Source organism: Lepeophtheirus salmonis, chromosome 11 (genome assembly GCF_016086655.4).
Source record: "Lepeophtheirus salmonis chromosome 11, UVic_Lsal_1.4, whole genome shotgun sequence".
In the NCBI taxonomy this organism is placed as follows: Eukaryota; Metazoa; Arthropoda; class Copepoda; order Siphonostomatoida; family Caligidae; genus Lepeophtheirus; species Lepeophtheirus salmonis.
In genome coordinates this window covers 10,430,831-10,453,855 of record NC_052141.2, presented here as the reverse complement: position 1 = coordinate 10,453,855, position 23,025 = coordinate 10,430,831, and the positions used below count along the sequence as shown (strand labels likewise).

Genomic DNA, 23,025 nt, shown 5'->3' with positions numbered 1-23,025 from the left:
TTTGATAATTTATGATGAATAAAATGTTTTTTAGTGTTCTAACCATAGAAAAGAAAAATAGTAAAAAGTGGATTTTGGAAAATAATTTCTCTCATTTTACAAGATTTAGTTCTAATAAAGCCCCTGTACAACGGGGATTTTTCTTGTTCCAAAAACTGCGATATGAGGGTACTTTCTTTAAACTTTGAGGGTTATAGATCCATTTTTTATATTCAAAACTATATTTTCCATGAAAGGAAATGCTCAAATTCGAAATTATTCCGACACATTCTTAAAATTTAAGCCCGGACCGGACAGGAAGTCAACGTTTTTGAACCAATATACCCGTCCATCATAATGATATTCTTTAATAGTGATGAAGTAATGTACAGTATTGGCATTTGGGACAACAAGCTGCGATGTGTAGTGAGTACCCTTTGATGATTTCCACACAAAAAACGCATTTTTTTTCACAAAATGTGTAAAATTTCAAAAACTTTTGGGTCGTTGAGCTAAATATTTTTTTTTTTTAAGTTTCAAAGGATATTGACAGGGCTAACGGTTATTATTTCCTTATCTTTATTATGCCAATTTTGAGAGGTTAAGAGTCATTTTTTTACAATGTTCCGATAAGCAATGCTGTGGAACAGCGGAGGATTCTCAACCTTTTATTTGTGATGTACCACTTGTAAAATATTTATTCAAATATTATTCAAAATTCACAACTGTCAAAAAAAAAATTGTTATGAGAAAAATTTATAAAGTCATAACTATTCACAGAAAATTAAATTAAATTTCAAATATTTATAGAAAAAAGAACTCAAATTTAACATTTACTAGGATTTTTTTTTACCTTAATTAGGTGTGGGTGGGGCTACAGGCCCTCCAACCCACCTCTTGTCGATGTAAATTTGTAAAATATTCTTTCAATGTCTCAACTACCCCAAGAGTTATACGTACCCCTATTTAAGAACCACTGTTGTAGAACACATAATTAGCTATCACTTGGAAAGGAAAACATTGTTCTCATCGCCACCAGGAGCAAACAGTAGGAGAAGAGGATTGTGATAGCAGGGATCTTCCGTGTGGGAATATCCCAGAAAGCTATTGTGGAGTACACTGGGGTTTTAAGAAGACGATTTAAAATGTATCTTTGCATATTTCAATCATCTTCTCGTACTGTGTTTCTAATAATGGCAACTAGGACAATGTTTATCTGAGCAACGGAAAGCTAATTATGTGTTCTACAAAAAATTTCATCGGAAAATTGTAAAATAATGAATCTTAAACTCTCCAAATTTGAATAATATAGATAAGTAAATAATAACGGTTGCCCCGTATAAACATTTTAGGACCCTAAAGACTTCATATTCCGAACAATAAAAAAATTAACTCCACCCTAGTGTACACTCATTTTATGAGAATTCTTAAAGAATTGAAAAAAAAAACAATACTTAATATTTTCTGTCAACTAAAAAAATCTTGACTCTAAAAAAATGATTAAATCATCAGCGGAAATAGGAAAAATATTGTAACATTTATTAGGGCTTGAGGAAAACTAAAAAAAAAATACTCATCATATACACAAAGTGATGTAAGTGTCTCTAGCTTTTTGTTTAACCCTCCGTTAATAAACTGAGATATTTTACATCCCGAGATTGATAAAATTGCTTTGTATCGGTTATATTATCGCCAATAATTTTAAGTATGCTCCTAAAACTTTAAATCAAATTTTTAAGGGGTTCAGCTGTAGCTAAAAATGCAATAATAGTAGCTATTACTTTATATAAATAATAGAACTGGTACGGTACATAGTTTTACCGGGGTTAGGTTCGGTACGACCCTTCCACTTTGGTATGTTCTTACCCTCAGTGCAGTTGTATTTTTGTAATCAAATATTCAATATTTTGATATTATATAATTTTGGTTATTTTTATTAATAGATTTAAATAGTGAGATAAGATTTTAATCTACAAAAATAAATAATTTGTGTATACAAAAAAGAGAAAATGTCTGACAATATGATGAAATGTATCCCAGTTGACGAAACCCCAGTGGTATAGTAGAGGGATGGTATAAATAAATTTCCCCATGTTTTCATGTTAGCTTCACGATACTTAGTTTCTTAGAGAAGTTATGAATATTTATGAATAATTTATTTGTACAAACAAATTATTAGAGTATAAAATATGGAATTTTTTTGAAAAACTACAATAATTCTATTAATGAAAACATTTAAGAACCGTGCATTAAGTATACCGTCGCTGCTGTAATAAATAATGCACTCAATTTAATCACAACAGATGGGTACTGATTTGATTTTCGAGATTTTCATTAAGTAATGAATAGTTTAAAAAAAATAATCCAAAATATTTTTTTTTCTTTTACATTAAGAATTACAAATTATATGTTGTTAAAAACCCCCAACTCAAGTTGTTATATATAAAAAAAAGATTTATTTGTAAACAATGTTTTAAAAATTTGCAAGTATTTAAGCATCATAATTTATATTTATGGGTGCCAATTTACGTAATAACCCATTTCAATAACCAAATTATAAAAAGCATGTTCAATAATGGAGCACATGCTGATAAAAAGTTTAACAGAGCCTTCTATGTAATTAACATACATCTATATTTTATAATGAATAATACTATGAGGGGTCAGAATCTAGGCCCTATAAGCGGAAGCCTTATACTTGCCTTCGCCAATTAATATGAGAACATTTTTTTTTTCCTTTGGGCCGAACTAGAATGAATTTTTCTATGGGGCTGATCTAGACCAAACTTTATTAAAAGACCAAATCAGTCTGGTCTAACAAAAACGATGTACCGGTATATAATTTTGAGAAAAAAGTTATACACTTCGAGACAAACGCGGCCAGCTGGGCCCTTGGAATTATAAAAAAATAAATTTACTAGCCAAAAAAATGAATACTTCATCTCCTTAGCCTAGAAATATTGTCTGATTTTAGTTGAACATGGTCTATAGTAAGTAACTTAAAATTTTGAACATTTTTATTTTAAGTCTACAGTCTGTATCGGTCTCAATTTTGGTAAAAATTAGCATCTAGTAGAAATGCCCTTATTTTTATTATAATACAGAGGATTATCTGCCCGGAAGTTGTAAAGTTTTTTATCACAAACTCTCTGTTGCTTTGTTTAGATAGTAATCTACGTAGATAACGCTCAATCCCCATTGTTAATAAACAAGGCTATAGAAATTAATGGATCACTGACGTCATTCTCATGTTATTTTGCTTTTTACCCAAGACTCAAGGCTTTATCAAACCAATAGCCGGGAATTTTTTTTATGTAAGCAACAAAGAGGAATCAGAGTTTGGAAAAGGTAAGTTTTCCCGTTTCCCGCATATAATAGTATGCTGTTGAATACTTATATATAAATCTATAAGTAGAGACGGATGCGTCGTCATCCCGGGAGTCGTTGCATGATGATTACTCTTGTCAAAGCATAAGTGACTGCAAGCAAAGCTATGTGTGTATTCAAAATGAGTGTAAAATGAAGAGAAAAAGATCTGCTAGATATGAAGAAGGTAAATTCCAGTCATGTTATTCACTTTTTGATATTTGTCTTATTCTTAATGTTTGTTCACAGAGTCCTCTGTATCTGAAATCCTTTGGTCTCGTTGAGATTGAACTATTTCTTAAATTTGCTCATTTATAACAATTATGTCCTTTATATCAGTCCTAAAACTCATAAACTTCGGTCCTCGATAACGTTTAACTCTTCCTTATTTAATCAGTGCTAGTACGGAGAGTGGAAAGGACTAAGAGTACTGCACCGACTAAATAAGGATTCATTTACCACTATTTTTATTTTTGTTTTTCTTAAAAAAATATCATTCATTGCCAATTCACCAAAGAAGGGTTATCAAAAGATGAGACGTGTGCCACTGTATGTAAATGTAGGATTGATTTTTTTTTTTGTAAAAATCGATTAGTAAACTAAAATAATCGATTAAATTCTGTTATTAAAGTAAAGTAACAAAAATTTGTTTCCATGGATAAAACTCAGGGTTTTAAACTGTTTCCTTAAATGTGATCATAATTCAATATACAATGTTAAACATAGAAATAGATTTTTAAAAATTAAACCACCATTTGCAAGAACACAAATTTAAAATGAGGACTGAGGGGCTACATGAAAAAGCTCAAAGCCTTATTATAACAATCCCATACCGAATAATAATTTTTAACTGATTTGAGGTTGCATAAATATCAGCTGATCCTTTTTTATGAAACAAAATACCTAGAAATAGAACAAGGCCTTTCTCTCCATTTCTTCTTCTTTATTACAAACTGTTTTTATTTAAGGCACCACACATGTAGGTGCAAAAAAATATAACATAATACACTAAAGATTAATAATAATATTTACTGAAATTGCAAGAAATTAAAAATAATATCTTTGAAAAAAATATGATTAGAGTTTGTAGTGTTAAAACTGAATCAAACTGAATCATCTTTGACAGTGGTAAGGATAGAAATAGGACTGATAGTGGACCCGAATCCAAAGTACTCGAGTACGGTATAATAAAACTTATATTTTCCCAAAATCCAAAAGAGTATCGAGTTCTCAAACTTTTTATGGACCTTGAAAAAGGTCCGAGGTATATTTTGATTTAAAAAGCTTATGTAAGTGCTTAATCCTTGTTAAAGAAGATATTATTTATATTTAATGAAGACCGTCTGATTATCTTTAATTGTGCTTGGAGCGACATCTATATGAATAGTTGCATCGTGCACGTCGTTGCCCTAATTTTATCACTCAACCTCTCCTCCAAAAAGAATTCGAAAGAAGGGCCAAAATCAATCTGTAATAATTAGTCAATAACTCTTTCCATTATTATTTAATAATTAAATTGGGAATCGTTACCAGCTTAGATGGAGATTATTCTAATTTAACCTATCAACGTTAAGAACATTGATTGGGAGAAAATAAGAAGAACAATAACAGCTGACATTCATAATATAATGTATATTTTTTGTTAGTGATGTATTGTGGTACCCTTGGTTATTCCACAGGGGCTTACTTCACTTACACAAAAATGTTCATTGTATTTTTCAGTCAAATGTTAATGTTTCCTTATTGTTACTTCTAATCCGTATTGTAAATAATAATTGGTTGGATTCGAATTAGTTCTTATTATACTGTGAACAGTTATCAGGTTGAATAATAATCCTAGGTTAGGAAGAATTGGCAAACTACTATCATATTTTGTGCATTTTTTTTTTTGTTTCTATAGGATAAGAGGTTGGGAGATACAGGATATGTATAATATGATCAATGTTATTATAACAATAATTCTATTAATAACTAATAATTATCAGTAAATTAGTACAAATGTAATCGCAACCTGTGTTCTATTTTATTAGGGCCCGAACTTATAAAAATATTCTCAAAATTTGGTACCCAGATCTGAGAAAATGTATATTTGTCCTTTCTTGAAGTTGGAGTAGAGCCAGTTTCAGTGTGAGTGGAGCTTTGGGAAAAAATTTTTTTTTTTTTTTTCCTGTTTGAAAATTTGATATTTTAAAAAATATCTTCACTCTTTTAGAATATAAAATGAAGGCCTTTTTTAAATTCTACTTTAGAGGTGAGGGTCAAATCAACAAAAAGAGGATATTCCTTTTCTCTTTTTTTTTTTTTTTTTTACTCAAATATGTTCACAAACATATTTGAGTAAATTGAAGGCTTGTTATTCAAAATTGTAGGAGGATGAATTCGGATATCCAACAACGTTAGCAATAGTTTATATCATTTATTTGATTATTGAGACTTATATTGGTTCCCATATTGTCCCTTTCAACCCTGAAATCCATCAATTTCTTATTATTGTATTGTGAAAATTAATATTGACTATTTTAAGTGCAATTTTTGTTCATTAGAATAATTTGTTGATAGAAATTGTCCATGGCTCGATAAAAAATAGAAATGTAATCCGCACTCAATTTTGAGAAAAAATTGTAGCTTGTTTATATCTAGACGGGTCACATATCAGCTCTGTACCTGCAGACTTAAGTTATATTATTTTTGATGCAATTACTATAAATATCATTTTAAGTTGTTGTTTTATTTATTATAAAAAACTTTTAAAAAAATATAATCCAACAATATACAAATATCTAGGTAAAGAATTAAAACAGATTAAAACCTAATATTTATAATCCAATTTGAAGAAAATGTCTCCTTCTTCTTTTTTATCTGGGTTTTTTTGGGAGGGGGGGGGCGATTTGAAACGGAATGAATGACTCAAAATAATAATACCAAAATTCTCTCGGTTCAATCTCAACCTTTAATTTGTATTCACCATCAACTGGAAAAAGAATGAAGAAGATATAGAGAGAAGAGAGGGCAGTAGTGAAGGTAAGTAGATAAATTTGTTAACTATGTGACCACTAGTGTTGAGAATCGGTCCGAAACCAATTTTTTTTTTTCCGGGTCGGTCTTAATTTATTTTTCTCAACAAATTCCCACACTTATTTTTAGTTCCAAAATATAATCTTAGAATGTACACCAAAAAAATAATTGCATTCGAAACATGGACCCATTTTTCTGGTCTCTAGAGTTTGACCAATCCCTATCTATTACCTGATTGTCAACCCAATCCTAATTTTAAGGTTGTGCAAATATGATTTAATACATTTAATTATTACTGTGCCCATGTTTACAATTTTGAATCAACTCATCAAAAAAAGAATTGGTGATAATACATTTTGAAATAAGAACAATCTATAGCATTTTCTTATTTTAGACCCGTTCATACCGAACTTCATAAAAGGATCAAAATAGTTCGATCCACTAAAAAACTATTTTCAGAGCAGAAACCCAACACGATTTTGAATTCTTACTCAAAGTTAGAGAAATGAAAAAGAATTAAATTGCAGCAAGTGTAAATCTGTAAATTAATAAAAGGTTGACAATCTATACAAAAAAGAAAATTGTGGCGCCGTTTTCTTTTTCTTATAAGTTATGAATACTTTTATAACCAAATATCTATTCTACGCCATGTTTACAAAATTCAAACATCAACAGCTGACATGCAACTTTAACTATTACTTCTATTTTCTGTGGTCTAGACCCAACACTTCAAATTGGTTATATCTATCCAAACATCACTTCTGTTTGAGAGCAGTTCAGACCAAACTTCTTGAACAGACCGAATTAGTTTGGTCTACTAAAAATTATAACTGTTTCTTACCTGTCAAGAAATTTCAGACTGAAAGCGTTCCTTGGAAATTGGTACGTAGTGTCGACCCGTGACGGGTATTGTTTCAATTAACGGAGGTTGAATAGCCATGCTTGAGCTCACCCTCTCTGGCCTCTTTTTAAACATATAGAATAAATTATACTTATTCAGGCTTCATTTCTACTTGAGACCGATTAAGACCGAATTTATTTCGAGGACCGAATTAGTTCGGTCCACTAAAAATTATAATCATCCCACACATGTCAATGATTTTCAGACGGAACCCCAACACTAGTTATAAGAGCTAGGGAAAATTGTCTAAAACATCTTATTTGTGCAGACACTCCTCAAAATTTTGACAATCGTGTAAAGGATCACCGAAACTTCTTGGGGCAGTATAAATACCCAAGCATTTGTCATCAGACCATTCTTGGGAATTGCAGTTATTTAGCTCGTTGGTTCAGTACAGACAAGGCACAAGTGATTGAATTCCTGATTCAAACACGGGAGAGAAATTTGACAGGGATTGGGTTCAATGATAGAAAAGAACTTCCAAATTCGGACTTCATACTTGCTAACAAGGAAGATAATTCTATCCAGGACTCTCACATCCAGAAGTAAGAATCTGTCATTTTTTTATACCATATTTTAATAATATTTATCACGTAGTCCTTCGGATATTATATTGGATGAAAAGCAGGACTTGAAGGACAAGTCCTCCAAGATGAAGGGAAATGTTTGGGAAATTTCTTTTTCCCGGCGATTAGGAGCTACAGATGAGAAGGAGGATGTGGATTTGTCTTCTCCGAAGGGGGTCTTTATATATGTACCCAGATTTGTTCGATCAGAGTCTACTCTTCGACCCCACGATGTCATTTTTTCGCATATCCCATACAATTTTAGATTTGCATATACAAAGAACTTAAAAAGGAAAGAAAAGGAGGACAACCAGACTCACTTTTTACCGGGAGAGGACAAAAAGGGTAACAATAAATATATATTAATATCATTAGTACAATCCTTTGTCCATATTTAGCGGAAGTGGAATCAAAACCTTCATCCCTTGAGAATGAATATAATAGTAGTGGCCCAATCAATGATGACTCGGTAGTAAAAGAACCTAGAGATGAAGATATTGGTAAGAGTGCACGGAAAATTGTACCGGAGAAAAGTAATCTTGGAAAATTACCATTGAGAAAATTTCCCTTCAATTACTAATAAAATCATAATACCTAGATCCAAAAACTCTTTTGTACAAAGACAGAGCCACAAAGCAGGTTAAAAAGCACAATTGCTACATCACAAACCAATAAGGGCCTCTCTAAATAATTCAAAATAAACTTCAAGGCTATGGGTCTTTTAGGACTACGGTAGGGACACCATCCGTTCTAAAAACTACCTCCGCTTTTTAAAAACCTTTGGGCCCCTCCAAATACTTTAAAATGTTGATTAAGGATACGGCAATGACACAAACCATGTTGACCCCTCCCCAAATACTTCATAAAGCATTTAGGATCCCTCCAAATACTTAAAAATGAAAACCAGCCCCATGATTTTTAACGTGTTTAGTGTTGATTTTGAAGTATTTGGAGGGCTCTAAATGCTTTGTGGAGTAGCAGCGGGGGTTTTTAACCTGGATGATGTCCTTGCCGAAGTCTTAATCAACGTAAGTGTACGAAGTTTATATTTGGATCTTTTGAAAGTAGATATAAGTATTGTGAAGCAACAGTTATGGTTTTTAACATGATTGGTGTCTTTGGCGTACCCTTAATAAACCCATGTATCCGGGGTTTATTTTGAAGAATTTAGAGCGGGATTAAATGTTTGTGTAGTGGCGGCTATGGTTTTTTAACCTGCTTTGTGGCTTTGTCATTCTATAAAACAAGTTATGGGCCGAGTTATTCTGATTTTGTTCATGAATGACTTGAAATTTTTTAAATTGTAATTTTCTTTTGGGCAATTTTCCACAATAATAATTGTCCACTGGCAAATTTATCCACGGTAATTTTCCTAGACCCATAAAAGAAATATATATATATAACATCGTTTAGAAAAAGTTCACCACCCTCTTTACACCCCAAGACAATTCATCGCGAAGAAAGTTCATTGCATGACATGTTTTTTCGAGAAAAATTCATCCCCAACAATATAAATATTTGTAATGTGTCTTAATGAAAAACAAATCAACTATGATGTAATATTTTATTCTACTTTTGAATACAAAGATTTAATCATTCTTTAATATACTCATTATCCAAGTAAAGAAGTTCTTAATTTAAATAAGACCTTATGCTAAACGAAACTCTTTATGTAACCCTTAACCACCGATTGTAACAAATTTACTACATAGCTTCAAGATATTTTCATTGCCCTAAATTGAATATATATAATCGGGGTGAAAAGAGCATGATGAACTTGCCTGTAACCAAATAACACTCATATTTATATCATAGACTCAACTACAGAACTGCCTATGAATCAATCCAAAGATCCAAAACAATCTGGAGAAGAAAATGCAGATGAAAGAGAACTAGACTATGATTCAGAATCTTACGATTCAATTCCATACTATGAAAATGCTGAAAGTAATCAAATTCGTGATGATGAGGATGATGGAAGCATAGGGAACAAGTCGTATGAGAATTCAAATGAAGATTCTTTAAAATCCAAGGAAAAATTGGATTATGATGAATCTTTACCAAAACTTAATCATAGTGCAAATAAGGTTAACGAATTGGAGAAGCCAAAAGAATATAGACAGGGAAAATTCACGTCAAGGCCTGAAGATTCATTAGAAGAGAATGATTTGAAGATTCCAGAGTCTTCGAATGAAGATGATCTTCGGAATGAAGATAAAAATTTATCTGACAGTTTCCAGGGAAAGCCCATAAATAAGAAAAACTTCAGTGGCTCTAAAGATTTTGATGATGACGGCATTGATTCGTCGGAAGACTTAAACAGAGAGGATGATGACTTTTCAGGCGAAGAAGGGAAAGAAATAAAAGATTTACTTGAGGAACCAAAAAATGATAGTGATGATGAAGATCGATCCAAAGACACTGAGTTGGCATCAATGATGGATGATTTAGAATCAATAGAAAGGAATAAGACAAAGGATTTAGACAATATACCCACTTCTGAGGAAATATATTCCGAGGATGACGCCATGAGCAATATTGAGCCTCCAACTCCTAACACTCTCCAAGAAGAGTATGACAGTCAAGAAAAAAATATCAATAAAGGAAACGATTCCTTTGTAGATCGTCCAATAAAGGACGCAACTCATACAACACCGATGGCTGAGGGTGAATTTAAAAACATGGTACGGCCGACGTTAGAAAATAGTCCATCCGACTATGAGAAAGCAAATGACGTAAATAGCAATGTGGACGTATCGAATAGCCTTGTAACACCAGGTACTGGCCAAGGCAAATCCCCGTTTCCAATTGAACCACCTAAGCAGCGTAGTGACAAAAGTAGTAACCCTGTCATACATGAACTAGGTAAATCACTGATTTATGTATTTCGTTATAGAGCCGGAAGAGGAAAGAAGGCGATATTTTGAACATGTGATGGAAGGTAAGTAAATGTATTTGGTGTCACGGTAGGTTACCACATCCATCATGCGTGTACACATATATATAGAGTTTACTTTTTATATGTATACAGGTTTACCCATAAGCTTTAGAACAATTTCAACAGCCAAGAGAGTACTCAAATATTTATTTCTAGAAACATCCTTTGACATAATTGCAATCGGGGTGAAATTTCCTCTAAAATGAGTGTCAGTTCATTCCACATGTATACTATAGAAATTCAAACAAACCTCCCTCTCCAGAATGTACTATATGGAGAATTCTATTAGATGGAAATCTGGTGAAGAAGGGGGCACATCTCCTTGCTACAAAATTGCTCGAAAGTAGTATAGTACCACTATTGACTTTGAAGTATGTGAAAGTGCTCCGTCCTTCTGGAAGCAGTAAGAACCTACCTAGTACTGTTCGCGGAATACCGTAAAGTACTTCTGACTGTAATATGTCCAGATAGACACCTTGATTAACCTTCACACCCTCATGAATAAAGATTAAGAGCTTCTTCAGCTCCCAGGAAGTGACCCCCCCCCAGTCCATTACCAAGGCCATCTTTTGGCCCTGAACACGCAGCACTTGTTCAAGGTAATGTCCTCGAGGTTCCGACTCAACACCTGGTTGTTGTGGCTATTGTAAGCTAGCTCTGCGATAAAGATCTTCTCGTCTGACCAAATGATTGAAATGTGCGTAAAAGAATTGAGAAGTTGTTCTTGGATCTCGTTGCAACGATCAACCGGGTTGTCTTCATGGACCTCGGCCACCACTCCGGGGTCATCGACACTCACTGTCTTCTTGTGCCGCTTTATCGTGTAGTGGACCGATGAGTTGCACACATTGAGATGATTTAGAGCCTTAAAAATGGCCCTACAGATCTTCCTTTATTAATGAATCGCACTTAGGGTTCATGACGTCATCGTTAGAAGCTCAAGAACACGTTTTAGGCAAAAGTTTGTTTAACTACAAACAAAGATGGAGGTTGATTCATGCAACAAACAGAATTAAAAAATATACACCTGTCTAGAAAAAATATTAAGTTGAAGTTGCTGTCCTAAGACTTATGTGTCAACCTTTACATATGCCCCTTTATACACTTAGACTTAGTAACCCGCCTTCAGATTTTCCTGAATTATATTATGATTTGATTAATTTTTTCTATATAGATACACACATCCTCAAATATCCTCCTTCCTGTGAAACCCTTAATTGCGGAATCATAGTCAGATGGAAAAATAACCAAAAAAATGGAGCTATATCATTTGAAGTCAGTTGTTCTAAGAAAGAACATAATTCCATCTGCGGCATTGGATTCAGTACTGCAAAGGATATTGTAAGTGTGTCAATAAAATTAGTTAGTTTGTTTATGGGGTTATTACTATTTGATACCAGGGCTTAAGCTACTTAAAAAATCCCTACGAAATTATTTGGGCAGGATGTTAATAAGAATGCGTTAGATATTCAGAGTGGATCCTCAATACTGTCAAAAAAATTATTGTCAAATTAAACTGATATATCTCATATATATTTGATATATCATTGTAGAAAAAATGTTTTTGAGGCTTTATTCAAAAGGCCTCAGGGGACTTCATGAAAACTTGATAAACATTACGGGGACTCTGCAGACTCTCAGAACAGTTTATAAGTGGTTTCAAAATTTGATGAATGTTTTGAATGCTCTGTTGAGGTTAATACTCTAGAAATCATTGATAAAATACATCCTATGGGGATGGAAGGCGCAAGAGTGAAGGTGTGTGAGATGGCTAATGATGTGGGTATCTCGAGTTGGAACTCTATTTCCATTAATTTTGCGACCACAACTGCTGGGGTGTGAGCTGATGCGTTATGGTTGTGGAATAGGACTTTTTTGTGGGCCAATCATGGGCATTTTTTGTAGTTTGTTTTTTAAACGGTCCAATAAAGATGAATAAATGCACAGACAGAAATAACAAATAGACAAATAGACAGAAACAAATAGACTGGTAAAGCTGATAGTTAATTTGTGTTCTTCCAAGAGATGCTTTTAAACATAAACATAACCCAGCGCTGTATACCAAAGCTATTGTAAATAATATAAAAGCCAGTTATCTCTTTTCCATTATCATATTATTTTCATCTATGTTCATCACTATTGTTGGTATTGATGAATAGCTCTTATATTACTTTTATATGAGCTGAGCAGTCAAGGATAAAATGTAACATTGTTTTTTATGATAAATATGCTGTATGTTATGATTACTACATAGAATATAAGTACATGTTATAATGTACTTTGACTAAACAAGAAGAGTTCATCAAATACAAGGGGCCATTACTATATTATTTACATTCATACATCCTTTGTGTACAGAGATGATGTATCAGAGTAAATAATATACTCGTATATTCAATTGTGCAATGTAGGATTAATTTGTACAAAATGAACTTCCTCCTCTCAATATATTCATTCATTTTATTGACAGATTTTATATTCAGTTTTCTGTCCCTCGAAAAACATATTTTTTCAAATGCAATTTTCTCTCCGTCAAAAATGTATCCAGATTTCGAAAGCTCAATGAATTCTGATTTTTGATGTGTTTTTTTTCCGCTCCTAACCATCCACAACACAATAAAGTGGAATAAGAACTTATTCTGCATTATCTTTGAAGCCTCTTATGTCCTTGTAACCTTGTGAACAAATGTCTCACTGAGTCCCAGAATTCCAGAAATTGTTGGCACATATTCCAAGGAGGGTTCCAAATATTTGAAACAACAAATCTGTCAATAAATTCTATTTATTTCCCACTGGTGTAGGTTTCAACTACCTAACAATGAGTAACATACCCTTGAATGTTGTAGTGATTGACCTTTACTTTCAACCAATATAAATAAAACGCTTTAATAATGAATTCAATAAAGAATTGCATGTTTCTCAGTTTCTTATTTTTTTTAATACGTGTTTTTACACTTAAAGTTCCTCTGAACCTTTCTCTCTTAATCCGTTTCTTTTTAAATCTATTTTTCTCAATTTTCATTCATTCAAAATTCTTTGTATGTCTCTTGTGCTCCGGTAAATTTGCCCCTGACCATTTGGTGGGATCCTTTACTTTCAACCTTCGTTCGTATATATACATATATATAAGACTAGAAGAGAGTGCCTACGTTGTAAGACTGAATAAAAGGGAATAGAAACAAAGAATGAAGGTAGCAGAAAAGAAACAAAGAGGGATTAAGAAAGAAAGAGATTGGGGAGATAATTTGGAAGATACCTATATAGAAAGAAAAAAGGGTATTGAGGCTCTATTTCGGTCAACTACAGCCTCGTAATTAGCTCATAGATACCAAAAAATATCATAGGAGCATGATTAGTTGTTGTATAACTTTACTTGCTGCATTTCAGAGAGATCTTCTTGGCCGTTTTGAAATCCATGAATGATAACACCAAAAAAAAAATTATGAATAAATATCCGATGTATAAAAATGTTATCTTCCTTTTTTGTTTTCAGAGAAATTCTGACTATCTAGAGATGGATCATGGTAAAAGCTCAGATAATCATGTCAAGTAATTATATAATTTTATTAGATTTTAAAGTTCCTTAATTATTAACAATTTATCATTAGTAACAAGGGAAAAATATATCTAGATCAAGAGGATTCTCTTTTTAATCCCATAAAAGGACGTTTTGACTCTTTCAAATTTGAACGAGCTGTGACCGCCAAACATCCAAAAGAAGACGTTTCATTTAATAAGGGACCTCTTTGGGTATATAGCTTTTTTAGGCCAAATGATCGACTACAAGAAGAGAAAATTGTATTTTCTAAATATCCCATAGACTTTATGTCCATTGGAAAACATTTACAAAAAGAAGAAGATGGTTACTCTAAATATAGTGAAGACCTTCCCTCAGTAGCTCCAAAAGGTAATTAAATGTAAAAAAATCTACATTATCCATCAATCACTTCCCTACCTTAAATAATTCCTTAGTTAAAAATATATTTAGGACTTGTGCCCCTAAGTGGCCACATTATTTTTGGATGTCCCTTAAACACATCAAAACAATTGCTGTTTTACTTTTAATAGAAAGTTTATAATTATTTTTCTTCATTATTCAGAAATTATTTAAAAACTTGAGAACCTGTCATTGTTCTTTATTTATTTAGATTGATAATTATTATTCATTAATGCATTTGTATATTAGATATGAGAGGCATCAAGTTCCCAATTGAGATTAAGGCTAACGGAGTTTACATTCGGATTAGTCCAAACGTAGGTAAAAATCAGAAGCAAATTGATCTCATCGTTAACCATGATAAGCAAAGAGGAACGGATGATTATTCGCAAGGAAAGCAGGTTAGACTCTTCAAAAAATCATTATCTTTGTTTCAATGATTTGATTTGACAGGCATTGGACAAGGATGGAGTCACTCCTTTGAACCAAGATGGATCTTTTCAACAAACAACGAGCAGAATTGTATATAAGCTAAAAATACCTTCATAAATAGAACCATGAATGAACCGACAAATTATGATTTTTATTAGTAACTAGCGGGAGTATCCGGCATTGCCCGGAGCTATTAGGTCTTGACGTACAGACACATTTTGCTTAGTAATACATGGTGCGTAAACTCAAAATTTTATTAACTGACTAAAAAAAATCTTTAAATAAATTGTTGACAAATCACTCAGGCTATATCTTATTATATATGGGCACCATTAGAAGCAATGGCAGCTTCAATAGGGTGCCGGAAGTAGGTACAGGTGTTTACAATGTTGTCCTTGGGGAAATTGATCCACATCTTGGAGATGGATGACTTCAGATTAATCAATCCACATTTTGTTATGGGGTTGCATTTGTGATACCCACGATCAAACCCCTCCAAAAGTAATCAAGGGGTTTCAAGTCAGTGGATGATAGAGGCTACATGTCATTGGGCCAGAAATTTGTTTTGGATTAAAAACAACCTTTCCTTGATTCCTGGAAGTCCCATTGCCAACGTTCTTTCCATACTGGAATGTGCAGACGGTCCTCATATTTACTCCGACGATTGAAGCCATATCTTTTTTGGACCGAATGTGAAAGCCAGAAGCCTCCTAGTCACTCATTTGGTGGGCAATTCAAAACAAAGCTTATTTATGATACAATAACATAATACGAAAAACACGCAACGGCTCTCTCAAAAAATGCATTAAGATAAAATAGAACCCATCTTAAAAAAATCGTTCTGTATATATTTAAAATAACTCCTCATCAAGTTTTCTTCGTTGTTTATGTGAAATCTCAAACGTAGTTCAAAATTTCACAATTTGCAATTATGAAACACCAATGACGTCGGCAATAATTTATTTAAAAAGTTATTCTAGACTTGAGATCAATAAACATCAAACAGGAATCTATTGACGAAAAGGCTTGTGTTAAGATAACTTTTTCATCCATGTATAATAGCATAATTGAAAATTAAAAACGAGACCTTGGGAAAAAAATTCTCAAAATGTAACCATACTAAAGGAACAAGGAGTCAAGTGTCAGAGATATAGAATTACATTTAATAGCAAATCATTTTCATTTTTTCTATATTGGCCTTCTTCAAGAGAATATTAATTTTATCATAGTAAAAATAGCGTGCATGTTTTATATATTTAGTGTATGAGGACTTTCTTGCCAGGTGACATATATTATTTAATAGATGTGTGAAATCTATTAAATTTAGAGTAACATGATTTCAAAAGAATAATAAGTTTTGTACATAGTATAAGAAGGAAGATCATATTTAAGAAAAAGTTGTACTTAGGTAGAAAAAAAATATATATTAGCTTACTCAAAAAGTTCTGAGCGTTTTTTGCTCGATTTCTTTATTAAGCTATATCTCATGATGAATATATTACATAAAAAAAAAAACTTAGAGGATACTGAAAGGTTAAACGTACCCTTAAAAAAGTTAATTTACAGTTTTGTGCTAGGTGAAGCCAGTTGTATGTTACAAAATTCCAAAATGGAAGTAAAAAATTGATACATTCTTCACTATTACTACGACCAAGGTAGAGCAAGTGGGCCAACAAAATTGAGATGTTTATGAACATAATACAGTACCGAATGAAGCCGCAAAACATTGGTGCTAACGATGCCGTTCTAGAAATATGGACGTCGAAAATGTCAATAAAATAATTGAAATCGTCGAGTTGGACCGGCATCTAAACACTTATTCCATTGCTTAGGAACTGAATATTAGCCAAAAACCCGTTTGGAACCATGTAAATCGGATAGTCCCAACTATATTAAATTTATTGTCAAAATGAAGCGAAAAAACCACTCAGTACTATAACGATTATTTTAAATGAAACTGGTCCAGATAGACTTTTTGAAAGACCAATTTAGTTTAATACATCTCCTGACCTACCTTCTATAAGGAACCAAATTATAAAAGTTACAACAGTTGCAGACCATGCCAGGATTTTCATACCAACCCTAGTATCTACTTATTTCATAAAAAGACTCTTATATATTAAATTTTATTTTGAAGTGTTTTAAAACCCCAGGACAATATTCACGTTAGATATTAAGTGAATATTTTGGAGGGTAATATAACAGTCATTTTTAGCTATTTTTTTTTTTTTTTTTTTTTTTGAAACAGAAGCTCTGGAATGTTGTTCATTCAAGGTCCTATAATATACATATATATTCTTTTTATATACGAGACATGTCAACATAAAAACAGTCTGAAACTTTAAAAATCAATAGTGTTGGAAAAGTCTTTTATTGTTCGCCTTTCAGTCTTTTTTTTTTAATATATAAGTCCGATCTTTTGTACCTTTCAACGATCCTGAGGACAAATATCTCGGTCTTTCACTCCTACAGCCCTAGCTATCTTTTCATTTTCGTCAGTTCTACCCAGGAATGAAGAATATAATAAGAACTAAGAAAATAATGAATGATAGAACGTATAATTAATAATATGTTCTAGTCACACAGCTCTTACTTTTAATTTCAGTAATCTTGTCGCATTGAAAGACGTGAATAAACTTCAGCGACACAAATAACGTAGTTAGTAGTAGTAACTACGTTATTTCAGATGTTGCAGCTTCCATAAAAAGACCAATAAGGACCAGTCCTCGGACTGGTCCAGTATTTTATTAGAGCTGGATTAATAGGACTAACGTTTTTTAGACCGATCCAACACTAGTAAGTAAGTTAAAAGAATCAAATAACTTTAGGTTTTTATATTAGATTTAAGAATTGTTTTTTTTTTTTTTACTTTTTGAGTAAAAGCCTTGGTTTTGAACTGTTTTAGTACGGGTGACCAAAGTTCAAATATAAAACAGGGGCTGAAACTCCCTGCCCTAACAAAGGAAACACGGATATTATTTTCATTGAAAATTTGTTTTTACTATTATTATCATTTACTTTATGAAGTGGAGTCCCCAAAACACTTTTCAAGTCATTGCTTGTCTCAAAAGGTATTTTCCCCCATCAAGACGCAGTTTTAAGCACAAAACACAAAATTGTTTTGGATGCATCGCTTAGGAAATAACGAAAGTAGCGTCACACTTGGCACAATAATTTGCAAACTGAGGAACAGATTCTGATGAAATTCTCGTTTAAAAGTTGTTACTAACTAAAAATGATGTGAATTAAACAAAATAAATAGTTTCATCTATTTGTGAAGCCAGGTGTTAATATGCTAAACATAGGAATAGATTGACTTTGATTAAAAAAACCGTTACTTGTAAGGCCTTAAATTTTAAAGGAGGAGCATCATCGAAACCCTTAAAGCCCTGCCTAAATAAACTCATAGCAAATATTACTATCTGGCTGATATAAAGTTGCATAATGGCCACTCAAAAATCAACTAATTCTTTTTTACTATGTAAAATAGTTAGAACCAGACAAAACTACTTTTTTTTATCCCAGCCTGCTTTTATGTTGAGACTTTAAATATATATTAACCCTATCACTTCCCTATTTTTTACCATTTCATAAATTTTTGTAAAGAAAGACATTATCAATCCAAAAGTATCAAAAGCCAGCACCGGAACATCTCGTCTCATAGAATATGACGAATCAAAATCAGGGATCAAAATACATCGAGCATATTCTCTGTCTAGGAACAAAAAAAGTAACACAAATCCCTTTTTTTTTTCTTGTTCTTCTTCTAAACTCAATGTTTCAGATTGCTTTGCTAATACGAGGACCAATAGTCTTGATCATCCCTACGTTTATTTCCTAGAGTGTAGAAATGGTGTCTATCAAATTCAAAAATGTCCTCAAGTTGCCGTCTTTTGGAAACTGCTCCAATGTTGTGTACACTTTCATCGTTTTCCATGTCAAAGTCACTGTTTAAACTGATGTTTTGTTCCCTTATGAAATAAATTTACAACTATGAATAATAATTACGTAGATGTTTATTATAAGTTCAAAACACGTGGGACTGGGGAGTTCAAGCTATCAAATTAGGAGAAAAAAATATATATGGAAGCTCTTTATTGAAAATACTTATTATTGTTTTGTTTTTTTAAGGATAGGGGAGAGGGAGATACGTCACTGAAAAATAAATTTCATAAAAAAAAAATTCTAAAATATTATTTTTGTGACGTGTCAACATAAAACCAATATTAAATAAAAATCAAGAAACTGAGAAAATCCCAATTTATTTCTTACTACATGCATTCATAGGTATATTTGAGTAAATTATTATAGGTTGTTTGTCCAAATGTGTGGTATGATTTAGGGGTACTAGGAAAGCTGTCCTGGGGAAAATTGCCAGTGGAAGATTACTCTGTAGAAAATTGTCATGGATGAAAATTGGCGTTTCGGAAAACTGCCCGGGTAGAAAATTCCCCGTATTTTGTTCAATCTTCATGATTAATAATAAAAGGGAGAATCTTCAAGTATGAGTAATATTATTGCAATATAATTTCCTCACAATTTTTTTTTAATTCAATCAAATCAATTAGTTGATGGTGGTTTTTAACAATCCCACACTCCCCCAGGTGGAGGGCGGAGTGTATTCAATCATATTTTAAGAAGCCCTAAGCTATTTACTCCTCCATCAGGCAATAATATTACTCAAAGTTTAAGGTAATTTATAATGTGTTATTATTCATCATGAAGTTTGAACAAAATACGGGCAAATTTCGTCCATGGTAATTTTATTCAGGCTAATCTTCTACGGATAATGTTCCCTGGGTAGTTTTCCGCGCTCGGATTTAAGGTACACCAGAATTTACGTTATAGTTTAGACTTAATATGCTACCAATATGGTCCCTTTTCAAATATGATATATCAATTCATCATGTTGATAGAAAATGACGAATTTAGAAGAATATAAATTGTAAGCCTCACTCAATTTTGAGAAAAATATTCTAGCGTGGTTGTGAATTGACAGACACATTTGTTGAGTATATTATTCTATAGGAATGACTTTTCCAAGTATTCATTAAGCATTTACGCTCAATTACTTAGCCGGAGTATTGGAAATTATAGCAAGGACATATATGCTGGAATTACTCAGATATCTATCCTCAATTATACTCCTAGACAACAAGGACGTGCATACACCTATAGATTTCGATAAAACCCTCATTAATGTTCTTCGTCTTTTATGAGTACACTCAAATGTTTAAATCGATTTCGTAAACATATATGATAACATAATGTAATAAACATGTCCTGTCCGTCTGTCAAAATAAATGAACGCGGTCATCCTAACACTTGGAAAATGATTTGAAAGAGAACAGCTTAGCTGTCAATTACGTTCTATTAGATCGGATAATTATCACTGTAAGACAAAGGATATAAATACAAATCCTACTCCGATGTCGATCCCAATTATACTCTTCGTTGTAACTCCCATCTATCACTAGTTATAACTTTATATTTCGATGTTCCCTTTGTATGAACTAAATAGTCATGATACCATCATTTTTTTTAAATAATGTTCAAGTTGCATCTACCAAAAGTGTCGGACGCGTTAAAGGTCACATTTTATGCACTTCTAGTAATTGGACTTGAAATTTAAATTTATAAAAAAATGGTTGAAAAACAAACAATATCTGTACTAAAAGATTGTAGTGGTAACTAAACCTCTTACTAAGCTATTAATTTATTTTTAACTCACAATATATGTCAAGTTGTGTTTAATTTTGAATTAAATAAATTTGAATTTGTAAAAAAAAAAGGTGTTTGATTGAATGGATATGTAATTGTGACGTGTCAACATATAAACTGCAAGGATAAAAAATAAGTAACTTTTTTCTTCTTTTTTTTGAGTGTCCTTCCTCATAATTTTCCTCATTCTTCTTTTTTCTTTTTTCTATTAAACTTTAAAACTTAGTAAGACTAAAAATTATTTATTGTGTCACGAAAAAAACACAAAAAGATATTTAATTCAAGGATACTGTAATTATCAAAATTACTCGGTTTTACAATGTAAAAAAATAGATTTTTCGACAAATAAATGAAATACAAGTGTTACAAAACTATAAATATATATTCTCATATATTTCCACGTAAATTAGTTGTTCTATATACACATTGCAGTAAAGCAAATCATGTACAAAAGTATACGTGACTGATATGAACCTTTTATGAAAAAGCCGTTAGGAGTAGAAGATTGAAATTTTATATTTCAATCTTCTATATAATTTAAAAATTATATTTCAAAAGCAACCCTATTGACCACATCCATGGCCTCCACTAGGTCTGAAGCTGGAACATATCCTGCCCACATATTCCTTCTACATTTTAGCCTTCACATCTTCAACAGAGGCATTTATAACTTCAATATTTGCATGATGAGTGCGTCAAGCATTTCTCTCAATATTGCCCTAGATCCCGTAGTCCAAATGCGAATAATCTGGAGAAGAAGGTAGCCATATTCACCAAGGAAAAAATCGTCCAAATTCATCTCACAACACTTTTGAGTTTTAGGTGCCTTGTTGGCTGGGGCTGAATCTTATTGCTAAATATGACTAGTATGTTTGGTCCAGCCAAGGCTTTACGACCTCGTTCATCACCTTCAGATACACATCTGTGTTGATTTTGTGTTTGATTTTTTCCCCATCAGATGCCACCACACCCAACATCATGACCTCGGCCGGGTGCTTTGTCCTATTGATAGGTGGAACCTCTTTTGGACTTGTTGCCAAATAACAATCGTTTTGTGTATTTCTGGCCTGGTCAACAATCCAAAACTTATCCTCACTGAAAAGGCGCGCAAAGGTAGAATTTTTCTTTATTCAGTTCAGAAGTATTTTTCCTTTCTTCGCTCTCATTGCCATGATGACCTTACTAATGAGCTGCCGATGCCTTCTCTTGTAGCTTTTGAGCACTAGGTCCTTTATTGCATCAATTGGACCACAAAGATTTGTAGCTCTGCATCCATATGTGAGCACAAAACTTACACGCTCTTTTAATTTTCTTAGTAAATTTATCATTTCAGATGCATTGTCCGTTACAACACTTCCTATAAATGAAATTACTTTTAGCCTTTGTTATTGAATTTTGAACAAAATGCAGAAGATATTCAGGGGGCTCTTGTTTTCCTGATGTGTCTATCGTCTCAAGTAAGAAAAAATTAGCAGTGGATTTTGTTAAAGTGACGCAAATTTTAGATTTTTTATGGATGTTCGAACAACCATCGATTTCATTATTCAGTATATATGTACATTTTTATACCTATTTTCATACACACTCCAAATAGTTATCAGCAATATCTTTTCTGGACGGAAAATTATAGCCAGGTCTGAGAGGTTGAACCATTTTGCAAAACTGAGGGTGCTCAACAAAGCGAAATGGTAAATTAGTATCAAATAGCATCCTTACAATTTCTTCATTAATTTTAAATTTTTGAAAAGGTGAAGTTTTTATGACAAATTTATCTAAAAAAGTTGTTGCTCTCCTACATGTAAATGGCCTATAAGAAGAGATGCTTATAGAAGAGTTTGTATTTAATTCCTGAGGAGTCAACAAATGAGCGATAGAACCTGTAGAGTAGATATACAGACCATGAAAGATGCTGACACATTTATCTTATTTCATAAAAGGTGGATTACAAATAAATTATTTTGTTTGAAAATTGAAGAGTTTTTAGCTTTCTGAATTATAACAAGATGAAGAAATGGGATGGGATTGAAATTAGTTGTTTTTCTTCAATTATGGTTATGTACAATTACACTAGAGCATTAGAAAAGGTAAAATTATAAATAAATTTTCTAACCTGAATCGTTACCTTATTCTGTTTTCTGAGATAGGCTTTGACTATACCCTGTAGCTCTTG

At 32.4% G+C, this 23,025-nt stretch overlaps 1 protein-coding gene across 5 annotated transcripts in view; it reads left to right on the top strand.

Moving 5' to 3' along the window:
• Positions 1–19,138, top strand: part of LOC121126229 (uncharacterized) — a 52,266-nt gene extending 33,128 nt beyond the window's left edge. For 3 of the 5 annotated variants that reach the window (XM_040721548.2, XM_071891688.1, XM_071891687.1), the window contains exons 6-21: positions 3,252–3,327; positions 3,392–3,532; positions 3,595–3,602; positions 6,327–6,366; positions 7,530–7,806; positions 7,859–8,172; positions 8,226–8,327; positions 9,643–10,665; positions 10,724–10,768; positions 11,940–12,106; positions 14,259–14,314; positions 14,374–14,672; positions 14,952–15,103; positions 15,156–15,224; positions 18,741–18,864; positions 18,919–19,138. In XM_040721548.2, the coding sequence (XP_040577482.2) occupies positions 3,252–3,327; positions 3,392–3,532; positions 3,595–3,602; positions 6,327–6,366; positions 7,530–7,806; positions 7,859–8,172; positions 8,226–8,327; positions 9,643–10,665; positions 10,724–10,768; positions 11,940–12,106; positions 14,259–14,314; positions 14,374–14,672; positions 14,952–15,103; positions 15,156–15,224; positions 18,741–18,864; positions 18,919–19,094 (3,069 nt within the window). In that variant the 3' untranslated portion in view covers positions 19,095–19,138. The remainder of the gene's footprint in view (positions 1–3,251; positions 3,328–3,391; positions 3,533–3,594; positions 3,603–6,326; positions 6,367–7,529; positions 7,807–7,858; positions 8,173–8,225; positions 8,328–9,642; positions 10,666–10,723; positions 10,769–11,939; positions 12,107–14,258; positions 14,315–14,373; positions 14,673–14,951; positions 15,104–15,155; positions 15,225–18,740; positions 18,865–18,918) is intronic. The other 2 variants (XR_011782190.1, XM_040721547.2) reach the window with 2 other exon arrangements.
• The last annotated feature ends 3,887 nt before the right edge of the window (positions 19,139–23,025 follow it).